The sequence below is a fragment of the Drosophila mauritiana genome, chromosome X (assembly GCF_004382145.1).
Source record: "Drosophila mauritiana strain mau12 chromosome X, ASM438214v1, whole genome shotgun sequence".
Classification (NCBI taxonomy): domain Eukaryota; kingdom Metazoa; phylum Arthropoda; class Insecta; order Diptera; family Drosophilidae; genus Drosophila; species Drosophila mauritiana.
In genome coordinates, this window is record NC_046672.1 from 11,541,473 (window position 1) to 11,556,315 (window position 14,843).

The 14,843-nt window shown below is 44.4% G+C and overlaps 2 protein-coding genes across 6 annotated transcripts; both read right to left on the reverse strand.

Moving 5' to 3' along the window:
- Positions 1-12: 12 nt before the first annotated feature.
- On the reverse strand, positions 13-5,355 carry LOC117148236 (endoplasmic reticulum chaperone BiP). 3 transcript variants are annotated; one of them, XM_033315535.1, is made up of 3 exons: positions 5,129-5,355; positions 3,175-3,320; positions 13-2,748 (listed from the first exon to the last, which is right to left on the reverse strand). In XM_033315535.1, exons 2-3 carry the CDS (start codon positions 3,297-3,299, stop codon positions 903-905), a joined length of 1,971 nt encoding a protein of 656 aa, XP_033171426.1. In that variant the 5' UTR covers positions 3,300-3,320; positions 5,129-5,355; the 3' UTR covers positions 13-902. The 3 variants fall into 3 exon arrangements, with proteins under 3 accessions (XP_033171426.1, XP_033171424.1, XP_033171425.1); XM_033315533.1 differs by lacking the exon at positions 5,129-5,355 and adding an exon at positions 4,533-4,665; XM_033315534.1 differs by lacking the exon at positions 5,129-5,355 and adding an exon at positions 3,561-3,656.
- Positions 5,356-7,606: 2,251 nt separating this feature from the next.
- Positions 7,607-14,742, reverse strand: LOC117148235. 3 transcript variants are annotated; one of them, XM_033315531.1, is made up of 8 exons: positions 14,625-14,742; positions 13,345-13,730; positions 12,879-13,063; positions 11,419-11,598; positions 9,862-10,807; positions 9,149-9,561; positions 8,753-9,080; positions 7,607-8,686 (listed from the first exon to the last, which is right to left on the reverse strand). In XM_033315531.1, exons 2-8 carry the CDS (start codon positions 13,457-13,459, stop codon positions 8,154-8,156), a joined length of 2,700 nt encoding a protein of 899 aa, XP_033171422.1. In that variant the 5' UTR covers positions 13,460-13,730; positions 14,625-14,742; the 3' UTR covers positions 7,607-8,153. The 3 variants fall into 3 exon arrangements, with proteins under 3 accessions (XP_033171422.1, XP_033171421.1, XP_033171423.1); XM_033315530.1 differs by having other exon boundaries at positions 14,621-14,742; XM_033315532.1 differs by lacking the exon at positions 14,625-14,742 and adding an exon at positions 14,431-14,448.
- Positions 14,743-14,843: the final 101 nt, after the last annotated feature.

A 14,843-nucleotide genomic window follows, 5' to 3' on the forward strand; every position in this document is an offset into this window, starting at 1 on the left:
TTTTTTATTTTATTTTTAAATAAATTAGAAAATTCTTCGTAAAATCGAAGAACCCATTTACGAAGCCTGGCCGATGGTGTGTGCCGCTGCTCTCTAGTGGTTTCCGTATGATTTCGTGGTTTATCTCTTGCTTTGCTGCCGTTCGCATTCCTCATCGACCTATTCTCCTCCTCCGCACGACCCGCAGCTCCCTGTGCTCCTCTCTCTTCTATATCTCATCAACATAGCCCGATTCCCCGATATATTCGCACTGCTATTGGGATATCAGTGGGGAAATATGCCCGAGGAATTGGTACCACATTACTCGCTTATACATATAACATTTGTCTGTTTGTTTTGTTTGTTGCTACCGCTTTACATATCCGTAGGCTAACCTATTGATTTGCGACTCCTCGGGGATTTCGGGGCTTACAGTCGTTCACATTTATGTGTATACATATATAAAAAAAATTTACAGTTTTACATAATTATGCAGCTAACGTGAGGGGGGAGTGGGCGGAAGGGCGTGAGAAATGCGAGGAACACTCGAATAAATCGTTATTACATCTCTCAAATTTTTTTGCCGACAAAAAAATACTTTAAATTTAAGTGTAGAAAAAAAAAAATGTATAAAAAAAGGATTGTGTTTTTTCTTTTGTTTTGTTTTCATGTTTTTCGAATGGATTTCTTTTTGGGAATTTTGCCTTAAAGGTCGAATGGATGGGGGGATGGCTGCTGAGGGCTGTAAAGTAGTATTATCTTTTGCTGTTGTGATCTTTCTCTATCTTTCTCTTGTTGTTGTTGTGGCTACTGCGTTTGCAATTAAGTTATAATTGTTTTTTTCAGTCTGAATTCCAACACTATGATCTCGAATGGATGCAGGCTGGGCTGTGTGTAAGTTATGTGAGGGGGGGGTGGCCATCTTACAGCTCGTCCTTGAGATCGGCATCATCGCCGCCCTCTGGAGGAGGAGCACCACCAGCACCCTGGTACAGCTTAGCGATCACGGGCTGAACGATGGCCTCCAGATCCTTCTTCTGCTTCTTGTACTCCTCGGGATCGGCATCGGGATTCTGTTCCAGCCACTTGATCGACTCATCGATAGCCGACTCCAACTTGGTCTTCTCCTCGTCGCTCAGCTTGGCGCCCAGCTTGTCCTTGTCACCGATCTGGTTCTTCAGGCTGTAGGCATACGATTCCAGTTCGTTGCGGGACTCCACACGCTCCTTCAGCTTCTTGTCCTCATCGGCGAACTTCTCGGCATCGCGGATCATGCGATCGATATCCTCGGGCGTCAGGCGGTTCTGGTCGTTGGTGATGACGATCTTTTCCTTGTTACCGGTACCCTTGTCCTCGGCACTGACCTGCAGGATGCCGTTGGCGTCGATCTCGAACGAAACCTCAATCTGGGGAATGCCACGGGGTGCTGGTGGGATGCCAGTCAGATCGAACTTGCCCAACAGATGGTTGTCCTTGGTCATGGGACGTTCGCCCTCGTACACCTGGATGGTGACGGTGTGCTGGTTATCGGAGGCAGTGGAGAACACCTGCGACTTCTTGGTGGGGATGACGGTGTTGCGGGGAATCAGCTTGGTCATCACACCGCCGACGGTCTCAATACCCATGGTGAGTGGGTTCACATCGAGCAGGACAATAGCATCGGTATCTTGTTCGCCAGAGAGCACGCCAGCCTGCACGGCAGCACCGTAAGCCACAGCCTCATCGGGATTGATGCCTCGGGATGGTTCCTTGCCGCCGAAGAAGTCCTTAACCAGCTGCTGCACCTTAGGGATACGAGTGGAGCCACCGACCAGCACAATCTCGTGCACGTCCTTCTTGTTCATGTCAGCATCCTCGAGCACCTTCTGCACTGGCTTCAGGGTGGAACGGAACAGATCCAGGTTAAGCTCCTCGAACTTGGCACGGGTCAGGGTCTCGGAGAAGTCATCGCCCTCGAAGAAGGATTCAATCTCGATGCGCACCTGGTGGGAACCAGACAGGGCACGCTTGGCCTTCTCAACCTCACGACGCAGCTTCTGAACGGCGCGGTTGTCCTTGCGAATGTCCTTGCCCTTCTTCTTCTTGTACAGCTTGATGAAGTGATCCATCACACGCTGATCGAAGTCCTCACCTCCCAAATGAGTATCACCGTTGGTGGCCACCACCTCGAACACTCCGTTATCGATGGTCAGCAGGGAGACATCGAAGGTGCCGCCGCCCAAATCGAACACAAGCACGTTCTTCTCGCCCTCCTTCTTGTCCAGACCGTAGGCAATAGCCGCAGCAGTGGGTTCGTTGATGATGCGCATCACCTGCAGACCGGCAATCACACCAGCATCCTTGGTGGCCTGACGCTGGGCATCGTTGAAGTAGGCTGGCACGGTAACGACGGCATGGGTGACCTTCTTGCCCAGATAGGCCTCAGCGGTTTCCTTCATCTTGCCCAGAACCATGGCGGAGATCTCCTCGGGTGCGAACACCTTGGCGCCCTGCGACGTGTCCACGCTGATGTGGGGCTTCGAGTTCTTCTCGACAACCTTGAAGGGGAAGAACTTGATGTCGTGCTGCACATTGGTGTCAGACCATTCGCGACCGATCAGACGCTTGGCATCGAAGACCGTGTTCTCGGGATTGGTGGTCAACTGATTCTTGGCGGCATCTCCAATAAGACGCTCACCGTCAGCGGTGAAAGCGACGTAGGAGGGAGTGATGCGGTTACCCTGATCGTTGGCGATGATCTCAACGCGTCCGTTCTTGTACACACCAACGCTGTAAGAGAATTTGGGTAAGAAATATTTAGATTAATAACGAATCGTAAATGAAAGCAGTGGTAGAGATACCCATTTACAAGTGTGAGTAGTGCTAAACTTGAACTTGAGTCACTTAACTACAGCGAAAATTTCTTATTACAATGCGCACGTGGAAGTGTGTCAGCTAAAATTACTAGTATGGGAGTATAGATAAAGTCCACTTTTTTTAAGAAGTAAAATCTTATACATTCTACGTTATTTTAAGGTCATATCTACATTATAAATATTTAGATATAACTGTGATTATGACTGATCAATTGCAATGTACACGTCTAAAGCATAAAAATGAACTGTAGGTTTATGGCCACTGTATACTTTATGATCCAGATATTTCACGTAAGCATAAATGGGTTTTAGAGTCGAAGGACGAGCATGTCTAACTTACCAGGAGTACGTGGTGCCCAAATCAATGCCGATCACTGTGCCCAGCTCCTTGTCCTTCTCCTTCTTCTCCTCGCCCAGCGAGAGGCCAACAAAGGCCACGACAGCCAGTAATATGCATAACTTCATATTGAAGATCTCTCAGGAAAACTGCAAATAAGAAAGGGATTGCGTTAATTTTCGCCCAATTATTTCAAGCTCGGCTTTTTGTACACGTCAACACAATCACACACATGCAAACATAAATGGGCACAGTATTCTTTTTGGCTCTCTCTCTCCCTCTGCGAGAGAACCAGTACTGATGACGTCGACCAACTGTCAACATGTACCGTTAGCTGTGCCACTTTGGCAACCTTATTATTTTAACCACGATTCTACCAGTATCAGTACCTTGTAAATCTTACTAGTAGTCAAGATCGAATAAAGAACACGTCTACTCCAATGGCTAACTGCCCGGCAACTGCTAAGCGGTGCGCTCATCTCCGTTCTGCTGACATTGACCGACGTCGACGTCGCCGGAAAGCAAGAAAAGGAGAGAGAGAGAGCGAACGAAAGAGCAACGAAATTTGTATACGTGTAACATTTTTCTGGTTCTTTCTTTGCTGCTACCGGTGAGAGAGCGGCCAAATAACTGGTTTAATTCTTTTCGTTCTTTCACGCACGCCGAGAAACTCCCCCTCCCCACGCACATTTCTAGAAGGAAAGCTGGATTTGCACAGCTGTTTGTAGCTTAACCACTTAGGTATTTTATTCTTATTTTTCTATGCCGCACTGACGTGTACTTTGCGACCAGCGGAGAGAGGCACACAGAGAGAGCAAAGCGAGAGCTTATAAATCTGCCAAATAAATGACGTGTACCAAGCGGATTGAGCGCAGACAAACGCACACAGATAGGCCTACTCCCACTCACACAGACGCCAGAATGCGCAGGCGCTTCGCGGTCTTTTAAAAAAAAGAAGGAAATGCAAGCTAAATTAACCGTAAATTAATGTAAATCGAAAACAAGAACTTCACCTAAACGAAAGCTTAGGCTGTAAGAAACTAATACGAAGAAGACAAAGTTCATTCACCGAACTTGTCATTTGTGTATTATAACTTATTCGTGCGTCACGACCACCACGTCATTGGTTGGCCTTTATTGGTTGGAACTATAATAGAAATTAATTTCACACGTTTCTATTTCTTTAAGGGCACGTGCGGGCGAACTTTTTGTAGCAGACCCCTTTTACTTTTGCCAACATGGCGACTGTAAAATTGCAGTGTATTGGTGTCCCTCTTTGCCATCGGTTCCTTTACACGAATATTCTAGCAGTGCAAGTGCACTTTCCTGTATTTAGGCCTTTTCTTTGAATAAACACTTACACTTATCGCTGAGCGGCTAACAATTTCAAATTCGTTTCGATTTAATGTGCTTTCTCGACGCTTCAAAGTGAACTGACAGAGCAGTAGAATATGTGGCTGCTGCTTATCTGACGTTTTTGCCGGCGCTTTCTACGTTCGCACACAGTCACACGCTGCGGCACACACACACACGTGCAACTCTGGGGCCAAAAAGACACGTCAGTGGTAGATCGGTGTTGGAAAGCACGCGATTGTTGGGCCAACGAATAACCGCTTTTTAAATATGTTTCAGAGTTACCAATGTGTCTGTCAAGCAATCCTTTTTTATACTTTTATAAATACTTTTCAGTCAGTTTAAACGCTGAATTTTTGCCTCAACTTTGTTTCAAAATAAACAAAAATAGGATATAAAAAAAATGATACAACGTGATTCAAGCCACTGAATTCCTTGCAGCACATACGAATAAAAAACATATATATATATTTAAATATGCACTTAATGCTGGTTCTTTTGGGCCGAAGTAAATGTGATAAATATTTTCCTGTTTCTTAGATGTTAATGCCAACAGCATCCACTCATATCAACTTTCAATATCATTTTCTTTTCGTATACTTACATTTTCTAACTAAAACTATTAAAAAAAAATCACTTATTTAGGTAATTGTCACTTTTTGTCACAGAAGTATTAGTCTTTGTTGTTTTTTGGCTTGGTTTTAATTGATCTAATGGGAATGTAACGATTTCTTGTTTATATTTGCGGTCACAGCGCGTTACAATATTCTTGGGGTAATAATTTGTATTTATTAAATCGCGTTTCTCTTTTGCTGTGATGTTATTCCTTGTACTTTTGTTTTGAAACTGATTTTCGCTCTCTGTTTTCCGGCTATTTATTGCTCTTTGCTCTCACGTACCACTGACGTGTCGATGAGTTTAGTTTTCTAGAAACATCGATAGACATCTGGCAATCGAATAAGTCGAACAAATATTACGTTAGACCAAAATAAAAGTATTGAGAATATATAATATGTTGATTTATTATTTATTTAAATTAAGACTTGAATAAACAAGCTATCATGCATGTGTAGGTATGTCCAACTATTTCAGACAAATAATTAATAGAAAATTAAAATAATATATAACTATTTCTAGTGTAGGGTTTACAATAATTTTAATAATCGTTTTTTTTAAATTTAACTTATTTTATATATATTCATTTTATTGAATGTAATTTTAATCGATAGCTATCATTAGCTGTTCCACCTCTAGCACTGACGTGTCGCAGGCGTCGCGGTTCCGCCCACTGAAGCCAACTCTCTCTCTCGCTCTCTCCCAGAGCTTTTCACTATTTGTTTACCCAAACATTTTCGGAGAGCGTACGGTGTTTGGCCTTCTTCTTTTTCTTTTTATGGTGTTTGGTTTGTCTGATGCAAATATGCGTTTGCCTTAAGTAACGCAGCAACGAAAACTGACGTGTACATTGCCCCAGGTTAACCGTTATGCTTCCAGCTGGATCTGGATGTTTGCCGTTACTTTAAGTGGGGCGTAATTATTGACGATTTCCCAAAACTATTTTTAGACTTGGTAATTGTTCATTCCGATATTTAAAGTTATAATTTGGGTCTTATTATTATAAGCAAATAAATACATTAGAAATTTAATTTTAGGCTGATTAGCAGCTGTTTTTTTAATACTGAGACAACCGGAAATGGTGCTGCAATATAAAAATGTAAATACGAAAGATAAATTTTACGGAATGTAAAAATAACTGCTTATCCATAGTTTTGAGTGGCTAACGAACGGAGTTTTGTATTTATAATAAAAATCGCTACTCGTAATAGAATCAAATCTTTTTTTTCAAACTTAGCTCTTTCATACATATGTAAATGTTCTTTATATATTATATTATTAAAAAATATCTTGTATTATATATTGCTATTGCTATTTCGAATTCCATATAGCAACTCTTGATTTTAGCACTTCCCAGAATTTGTATTAATAATATTTATCCGAAAAATAAGATTTAAAAGCTGTTTAAACAATACACTCAAATTCTGATTCATAAATGTTTCGATAATATCATGACTTATATTTGGGGGGATTCAAATGATACGTTTTCCGAAAAAGTAGAAAATACCACGTTTATCTGGCACTTTCCAGGCATTTCGTCGATCTTCATTTGAAATGATATTTTCCATAAATTAAGCGACTACCGATAAGACCAATCCCCAGTCTATATATGTAGCATATTTATAGCGAGTTCTTGACTTATCAGTCCGCATCCGCCCGAGATTGAAAAACACCCACTTTTTAGTTTTCTCTTCTCTTTTTTTTTTTTGTCGATTTTCGTAATGACACTCATTCAATATCAATATATTTTCATAACAATACATAATAGCATGTAATAATCTTTTTATCATCTCCCCGCTCAGCGCCCCGTCGATATCGTACCGTACTTTACATTATAAAAGTAGACGTTGCCCAAAATTCTGGTTTGGAATCCAGCCAATTTAGGTTTCTTTCTGTCGCAGATTGTGTGCAGGAAAAACTATGGACAGGTTGTACTCTAAGCAATACATTCAATAATCTCTATTCGGTAATTTTCATATCTATTCAAAAAAATTATAAAAAAAAAAAAAAAAGAATTGATACAATCTAGGTTCTCTATGGCAAATTTGCTAAAATTGGATTATTGATAATGAAAATAATGGTCATAATGGTCGACGTGGTCGAAGAATGGGCCACATCATCTGCTCTCCACAATATTTAAAGCTTACGACGTATAAACATTAATTGCTTTACAATGCTGTCGTGTTTTTGTTTTGTTTGGTCAAATGTGTTTGTGGCTATTTGTGAAAAGTGAACTAAAATCGCTAATATATATATGTGTATATAAAAAGTCGGAGCATAAAGAAAAGCACATCGAAAAACGATTAATAGTTAATAGTTTGTATAAGAGTATAGTTACAGTTTTCTTCTTTCTTTTCGGCAATAGAGTGCACAAAAATGGTTTGCTTTCTTCGTATATAATATATAAAGTTGCTTTAAATTGAATTTGTATGCTTGGTTTTCCATCGCGAGTTGCTGAAACACTTGAGTTGCATAGATCCGTTTTTTTTTTTTCTTTTTTTTTTTTTGGTTACCATTGTGTGAGAGTTTTTTGGTCCGAAACTGCGACACGAAGTGATTTATTCTATGGATACAGCATGCTGGCTATACTGCAACAAAGGGCAAGCTGGTGTTACTGAAAGAGTGTGGGACAATGGAGTAATCTGTGGACAATACCTGCCGGCAGTTGGCCTCAATTATTTACAACAGACAACTAACAACTGCTTACTTTAAAAGTAATGTCGAAATGTCGATCAAACATGGAAGCTTTTCGAATGAAATGTAGTATTTTGTGACCCATATCATGTGAGAAAGCCAACTGGCTTGGAATTATCCAAAGATTACCCTTTGCCATTGTCAAACCAAAAAAAAAAGACCCATTCTACTATATCTGTGTATATATAGTGGTGTATATATATATTCTGTGTTCTGCTTGGTGCGGTGGCAGCAAATTGTTTCATCATTTTCCTCCATATCATCCTCATCATCAGCATCATCATCATCATCATAATCCTTCAAGTTTCTGCGTGCGGCTCCTACTCGTGCCTCACCCCGCAAATGGACAGGAACGTACTGAAGTTGTGCAGGCTGCAGGCCGGCAGCACTGTGTAGACAATGGCGGCCGTATCCTGGCACTTGAGTCGGAAATCGTGCAGCGCCTGTAGCAGCAGATCCGTTGCCGGTGCAGCATTCACTTGATAGAACAATTTCAGGTGGATCGCCGGCACTGGCTGCTGCTGATCTCCGCCAGCACCGCCCGGTTGCGTGGGCGTGGCCGGTGGAGTTCCCGAATTTGTCGGTTGCTGCGCCTGCTTCTTGGCCAGCGGATAGTCCTTCAGCAGACGATTAACCACGTACGTAAAGATTTCGTCCAGGTGTTCGGCACTAACCGCTTGCGCCAGACGGCAGTGATTCCCTAGAATGTCGTCGCTCAGCTGCGTCAGTTGGGTGGTGGACGAGGCCAGGCCGGTGGACACATAGCAAACGATGGCCGCACAATTGTTCTCGTAGTTCCAGCGTCGACGTATCGAGATGGTGTAGTCGCCCACCGAACAGCCAGTCTCCTCATCTGTAAAGCAAAATAGTGAAAAAAAATAAGGATATGTTTTCGTGATTTATAATGTGTGTGCCTTACAATCGAATCGATCGTTGTGCGTATGCGCCCACACCTGCCATTCGACGAGTGCCTCGCGCGGCAGTGCCGGCAGCACTATATAGTCCATGATGGCATTGGTGGTGCGACGCTCCCACTGGCGACGCGCCTCGCCAATGAAGGCTGGATGGGTCACAAAGCAGATGCCGTGCACCACATCACGCAGCTGGCCGTGGGCGTTCATCGCCTTCGCAATCCGGCTGATGTGGCGCAACGTGAGCTTGCACTGCGGTCGGATGCCGCCCTCGATGATTGTCATGCTGCCGGGTACGAGGGCGATCTGGCCTGAGATATACGTAATGTCGCCAATCTTTAAAGATACGCGAGTGATTAGTGATTGAATGTAGCCATTGGGATCCTTGGATCTGTAAATCTCACCCTGGTGGACTGGCTATATGGACCAATGTTGGCCGGCGCCCAGTGCGAGATGCCCTGCACATGCATCGTGTTCCGTCGCCCGTTGAGCAGCGCCGCCGCAGTCTCCTCGCCCTCGCGATCACGCTCCTCGGCACTGGATATCGTTCCGGCCACCGGCTGGCGGTAGGCAATGGCCTCCATCACCACATGGCAGCCATCGGGCAGCGGACACTCGACACAGACGCGCGTCGGTGGATTATGGAAGTCGAAGGCGCGATGGTAGACACGATTCAGCAAGGGATACTCGCCGATCGAGCGGACATATAGCGTGACATAGCACAGATCCTGCAGATCGTAGCCCTTGGACTGGCACAAATCGCGCAGCGTGTCCAATGCCTGCTGCATGCCCTGCTCGATGCCCTCCGTTCCGGAGCCTGTCGAGGAATTAAGCAAATCATTAGCAATCGATTTTGCAGTGGATATAAATGTCAAGCACGATGGCCACTTGAAAAATCTACTCGCAGTGTTCTAGTGTTAATTTACTTCTACTTTGGTTAGACATTTTTAAATAGTTTTAATCTCAGACTAATTTAACTACGCAATTTGTCAACATCAAAATTGATTATTAGACACGTTAGTAACAAATTCGATATGGGTTAGTCTACAAAGATCAAGTGGCCACCGTGCCCATTGAAAGTGATAGCATTGAGATGCAATAGAGACTCTTTGGATACCCTGTATGCCCGCCAGCCACATCCAGCCCTTGGCATTGATGGCCGCTCTGGCCTCGTTGGCCAGTGGACGGAATTCCCGCTCGTACTTCAGCGGACTGGGCGGTTGTGTGGTGGCCGAAGGTGCTACTGCTCCTGCTCCTGCTCCTACTCCAATTCCAACTCCTCCTCCAGCTCCTCCCGGATGACAGCAGGTATTGGCGCTGAGCCCAAGCGAGGAGATGGCCAGCGACAGCGAGCCGCACACGGCGGCCGTGCTGCTGCCGAGCCCATGGCCACCGCCCTGGCTCTGTGAGCTGGCCAGGCTGCTCAGGCCGTCGGCGGTGGTGGTCAGCAGCATGGACGCACAGGCTGAGGTGGAACAGATTGGCGGTCCTCCAACTCCGCCCAGTATCGGCGCCGCCGCCGCTGTGGGCTCGTCGACGCTGGCGCTCTTCGTGACAATGGGTATCGGCGAGGAGGCGGTGGCGGCCAGATGGCGACCAAAGGAGTTACTGCGCGATATCAGCTCACTTTGGCTAAGCGATTCGCGCAGCCTGGTCTCCTTTTCGATCAGTTCCAGCTCCGTTTCGCTGAAATCCGGATCGCTGAGGTCGCTGTACGTCGATTCGTTCAGATCGCTAATATAGTCGAGTGAACGCTTCACGAACACCACCTCGTTGCCGCCGCTGCTGGCCGCGCCCGCCGCCTCCTTTGGCTGCAGCGTCAGTTTGGTGAAATTGATGTAGCCCACCGGGCAGATGGGATCGGCACTGCTGATGATGGTCTGGATGTCCTCGACAACGATGCGCTGCCGGAAGAGCGGGCAGTCCAGGGTGAATGTCTCATACTCGCCACCCTCGCCGCACACATTCAGTCCGTACTTGTCGCGCATCTTCAGCAGGTGCGGCTGCATCTCGCGCAGCGACTTGCCCAGGTGACGATCCGGCACGAGGCCCAGGGCAGCCACCTGTGTCCGGGATATCGGGGGAGATGGAGGCGCCATGGATGGTTAAGCGGGGTAATATTGCGACACAAGGAACACCTTCGATGGTGGGCAGATTTGCAATGCTAGTTAGGTTTACTTTCAGCATATGAACTCTAGTAACTACTACTTTTCATTATTTACTATGACTTCTGCATTCAAAACCTCCATCGTTCGCAAATGGAAATGTGGCATATCATCTCTTTTAGCTCGTTCATTTGCGTACAATACACATGTTGAAGATTCAAATTGATGGGCAAACAAAACAGTAAATTATTTAGTTTATTTACAATTGCTGCATATGGCAGTTGGAGTGGCAGCATCCAGGTGAAATAGCTCATTTTCAGCTGAGCAAGTCGTCGAGCGTTCTGTTTACATGGGCTAAATTTAGCACAAATGACAACTCAGCTGAGGAACTACATACGCATGTATGTAGCTGATAGCTAGCGTGGATTGGATACAAACGATTATGTCATGTTAGTCCATCCTCCTAAGTACAACCCCTTTAAATCTGCCCAACATCGAAGTTGTTCCTTAACTCTTATTCATTTCTTTTTTGGATATCTCAACGTGCTGGTGGATTCCTGCGTTCGTACCTTGATGATGATGGCGTGCACCTGGCAGTCGATCATCTCCTGCAGCAATTCAGTCTGATCTCTCCTCCACAGATAGGCCAGGGATATCAGGTTCAGGCGACTGCACACGTTCTCCACACGCACGCGTTGGTAATCGGAGAGGATGGCGCCCACGGCCACCGCATCCACCTGCAGTTCGTGCTGTGAATTGAATGCAGAATGAGTATATATCGAGCGGAAAAGCAGATAAATATAAATGGTACAAGTGCATAAAGGGCGAGGAGTTGGTTGAATAAACAAATAATGAGCAAAACTATAGGAACCTAAATGGAATAACCCAAAACTGGAAAATGAGCTGCCCAAAAACCCCACTTGCTAGTTGATCTTAAAGTCATCGTCATAATCAATAAATTCTCAGCGAATTATTAGTTCCTATATACGACACATTTTCAATGCAATTAATTTCCTATCAGCTCAAAGCTGATCAAATTGTAATGCACGATAACAGCTAAGCGAATGCAAAAATGTAATTACACTGTGAGTGCAGGCGATACTGATACTGATGGGTCGGTTAATAATACTATAAAGCCAATGAGGCCTGCCAAACTGTAAACACCATCAACAAAAGCAAATTGTATGAATTTATATTATAATACTCCTGGTTTGCGTTGTTATTGTTTTGGTTTCTGCGGTCTTAATACTATTTGTATCACTATTTTGAGTTTTTTTATTTTATTTTTTTTTTTTTGCCTTATTTAACCCGGTGGAATGGTTCACGTGCACGGCAACAGTTCGGTTCGTCCCGTCTCGATTGGTTGGGCATCGCGATAAGATTACCCATCGACCCACCGACCCACCGGCGCCTTCCCATCGCGAATGGATGGATGTACATATACATATACCGAGTATGTGAATATTTAAATGCGATTGCGCCCACCCAATTACCAAGTGGTTTGCGGTTGCAGTTGCAATCTGGGCTGCAGTTGATTGATGCGCTGCAACGCGGATGAGTGGGCACGACCAGAAGCCCAAGGACATGGCACAACAAGCGCGGATAGACGAACCAAATCGCAGATCTCTGATAGGCTCACGAACGAAAATTATAAACTATTACGTGCATTAAAAACCAAAACCTTTCCAACTAATATATACTATTTTTAAGCACGTTAAGATCCAAAAGGAAATCCCAAGCTCATTTTCTTGCGAATATAGTTTTGATACTGCCTGTAGCTAGTTTTGTCGGTGTATGTAATCCAAACCCATTGAAGGTCATACATATAGGTATATATATATTAAAAATCAATTATGTATTATATACCGAACTTGAAGGGCTTAGCAAAACAAGAGTATCAACACAGCAATTGCAGTCGATTTCTCCCCACTTTTCTTATCACCCATATTAATCAGAGTTTGGGTAAGGGGTTCGGGATTGGGGTTTGAGTTTGAGTTTGGTGCCGGCCAATCATTAAGCAATCAATCACCTTGCATGTCTCCAGCAGACTGTATAGATCCTCGACCTCGTCGTCATCGGTGGGCACGTACTGCTTGCCGGTCTGGGTGCTCTTGCCCTTGGTTTCGCGCCGGTACAGTGGCAATCCCATGGCGCTGGCCAGTATCTCGATGCCCATGTGGCCGACCGTCTGGTACATGAAGCTGTCCAGTTCGTCTGGAAATTGAAGATGCATGATGAGGAGGCGCACAGCGGCAAGAGATCAAATAAGGCGTATCGGTGGTAAGTGATAGTGCAAATAGGAATACACCAAAATGGCACTGTTGGAATCTGTTTGTCACAAGAATCCAAATTGAAAGCATACCTTGCTTCTTCAGAATTCAATCATGATTGAAAGGGGATACAGGGTATGTACGATATTTACGTTGGGATAAAGGAGATGTGGTACGTTTTCTATATCCTTTAAACTAAAGACTAAGTGATCGTTGTGGACTCACCTCTGTCCTTGGGATGCAGATTGGCCAGGGCGACGATTTCGTGACCCTCGGCGACGCACTGCATCATGTTGTAGCAGCTGTCCTTGCCGCCACTGACCATGGCCACTACCCGCATCTTGAAGCCGATTTGCGATGCGGTTTCGCTCAGTGTAATGGCTTGTGCTAGTGTTTGTGTGCGTGTGTGCTTGCGTGCGTGTGTGTGTGTGTGTGTGTGATGCCTCTGCCTCTCTTTTATCTTTAGCTTTATTTTTGGCTTAGTTTGTGCTGCTCGTTAGTCCCGAAGTGCGTGCTCATTTGGTCTGCTTTTGTTGACTAGACTGATTTGCCGTGTCTTTTGGTTTGTTTTTCACTCTTTTCTCTCTGCCGCCACCTCCGCCGTTCTTGTGCTGCAAAAGAAATATCAATATAAAAATAAAAAAAACACACCATAAAAAAACAAAAACAAATAAATATGGAGGTGCTGGGTAAGGAAGGAGGAAGGTAAATTGCCTGATTACAAAGCTTTCAAACTGTAAAAGTGCCCGTGTGTAATTGTTTTAAAACCGTAAGTGCTTGTTGCTCGTGGAAATTGAATTAAAGCTGGGAAAATACCCCCACACACACACATACACGCATGCACAGGCGATCTGATTGCATTATCGCAGGACCTCGCTCTCCGGCTTCCATCCTCTCCTTCGCCGCTGCTTCATTCTCTTCCCCTCTTCCAATTGGAAAATTGCACGAAGGTCACACACACAAACATATAAGCGCGGGCGCGCGAATAGATAGATGCTTTTATTTTGCATTTGTTTAGAGCAGAATATTTAAACATGTATAAATCTACGTTTTATAAATAAATCGAATTAGTTGCGCCGGCAGAAGAAGCGCGTGCAGCAGCAACAACAAACATGCGGAGCAGCAAAACAAGACGGCGCAAAGAAAACGAAAGTAAGGCGAAAGGAAATCAAGGAAAAAAAACGAATGTGCCTTATATACAATCACACCCACGCACACACATGCATCCACAGATTTGACCCAAATATATTATTTTCAACATATAACACTTTCTTCATTTCCTTTCCATTTTTCCCAATTGGATGAACTCACTTTGGATACCAAAACACAACCCAACACTCACACACACCCACACACGTAAGCACAACCGCAAATAAACACACATTTTGCGAATTTCGAAAAACAACAAACTTAATGCGCCATGTGGCTGTTGTGCAAAAATATGCCGCTGGACAGGATTAGAGGAATGCTGCGGCGAACGGGAGCGATCATGAACGCTTACCAACCCAGCTGGTCGAGTTTTATAATTGTTGTGCGACAGAACTTTACGCCAACGTAAATGGCCAAATTAATTTTTTTTGCCGCTAATGCAGCGACAGTGTTGCCAAATGGCGGTGGTCTGAATTCAATAATCGGTTCCGGCCTAGGGCAATTATATACTAAATAATACTACAAAAGCTCAAATTTGAAAATGAAAAAAATACTAATTAAAATAATTATTCAAT

Excerpts from the sequence above, each read along its gene's own strand:
- LOC117148236 (XM_033315535.1), bottom strand. The coding sequence starts at position 3,299 with ATGAAGTTATGCATATTACTGGCTGTCGTGGCCTTTGTTGGCCTCTCG. Across the intron at positions 2,749-3,174 it reads TTGGGCACCACGTACTCCTG|CGTTGGTGTGTACAAGAACG; the intron begins GTAAGTTAGACA and ends ATTCTCTTACAG.
- LOC117148235 (XM_033315531.1), bottom strand. The coding sequence starts at position 13,459 with ATGCGGGTAGTGGCCATGGTCAGTGGCGGCAAGGACAGCTGCTACAAC. Across the intron at positions 11,599-12,878 it reads GTCTGCTGGAGACATGCAAG|CACGAACTGCAGGTGGATGC; the intron begins GTGATTGATTGC and ends TTCAATTCACAG. Across the intron at positions 10,808-11,418 it reads TGCACGCCATCATCATCAAG|GTGGCTGCCCTGGGCCTCGT; the intron begins GTACGAACGCAG and ends TCCCGGACACAG.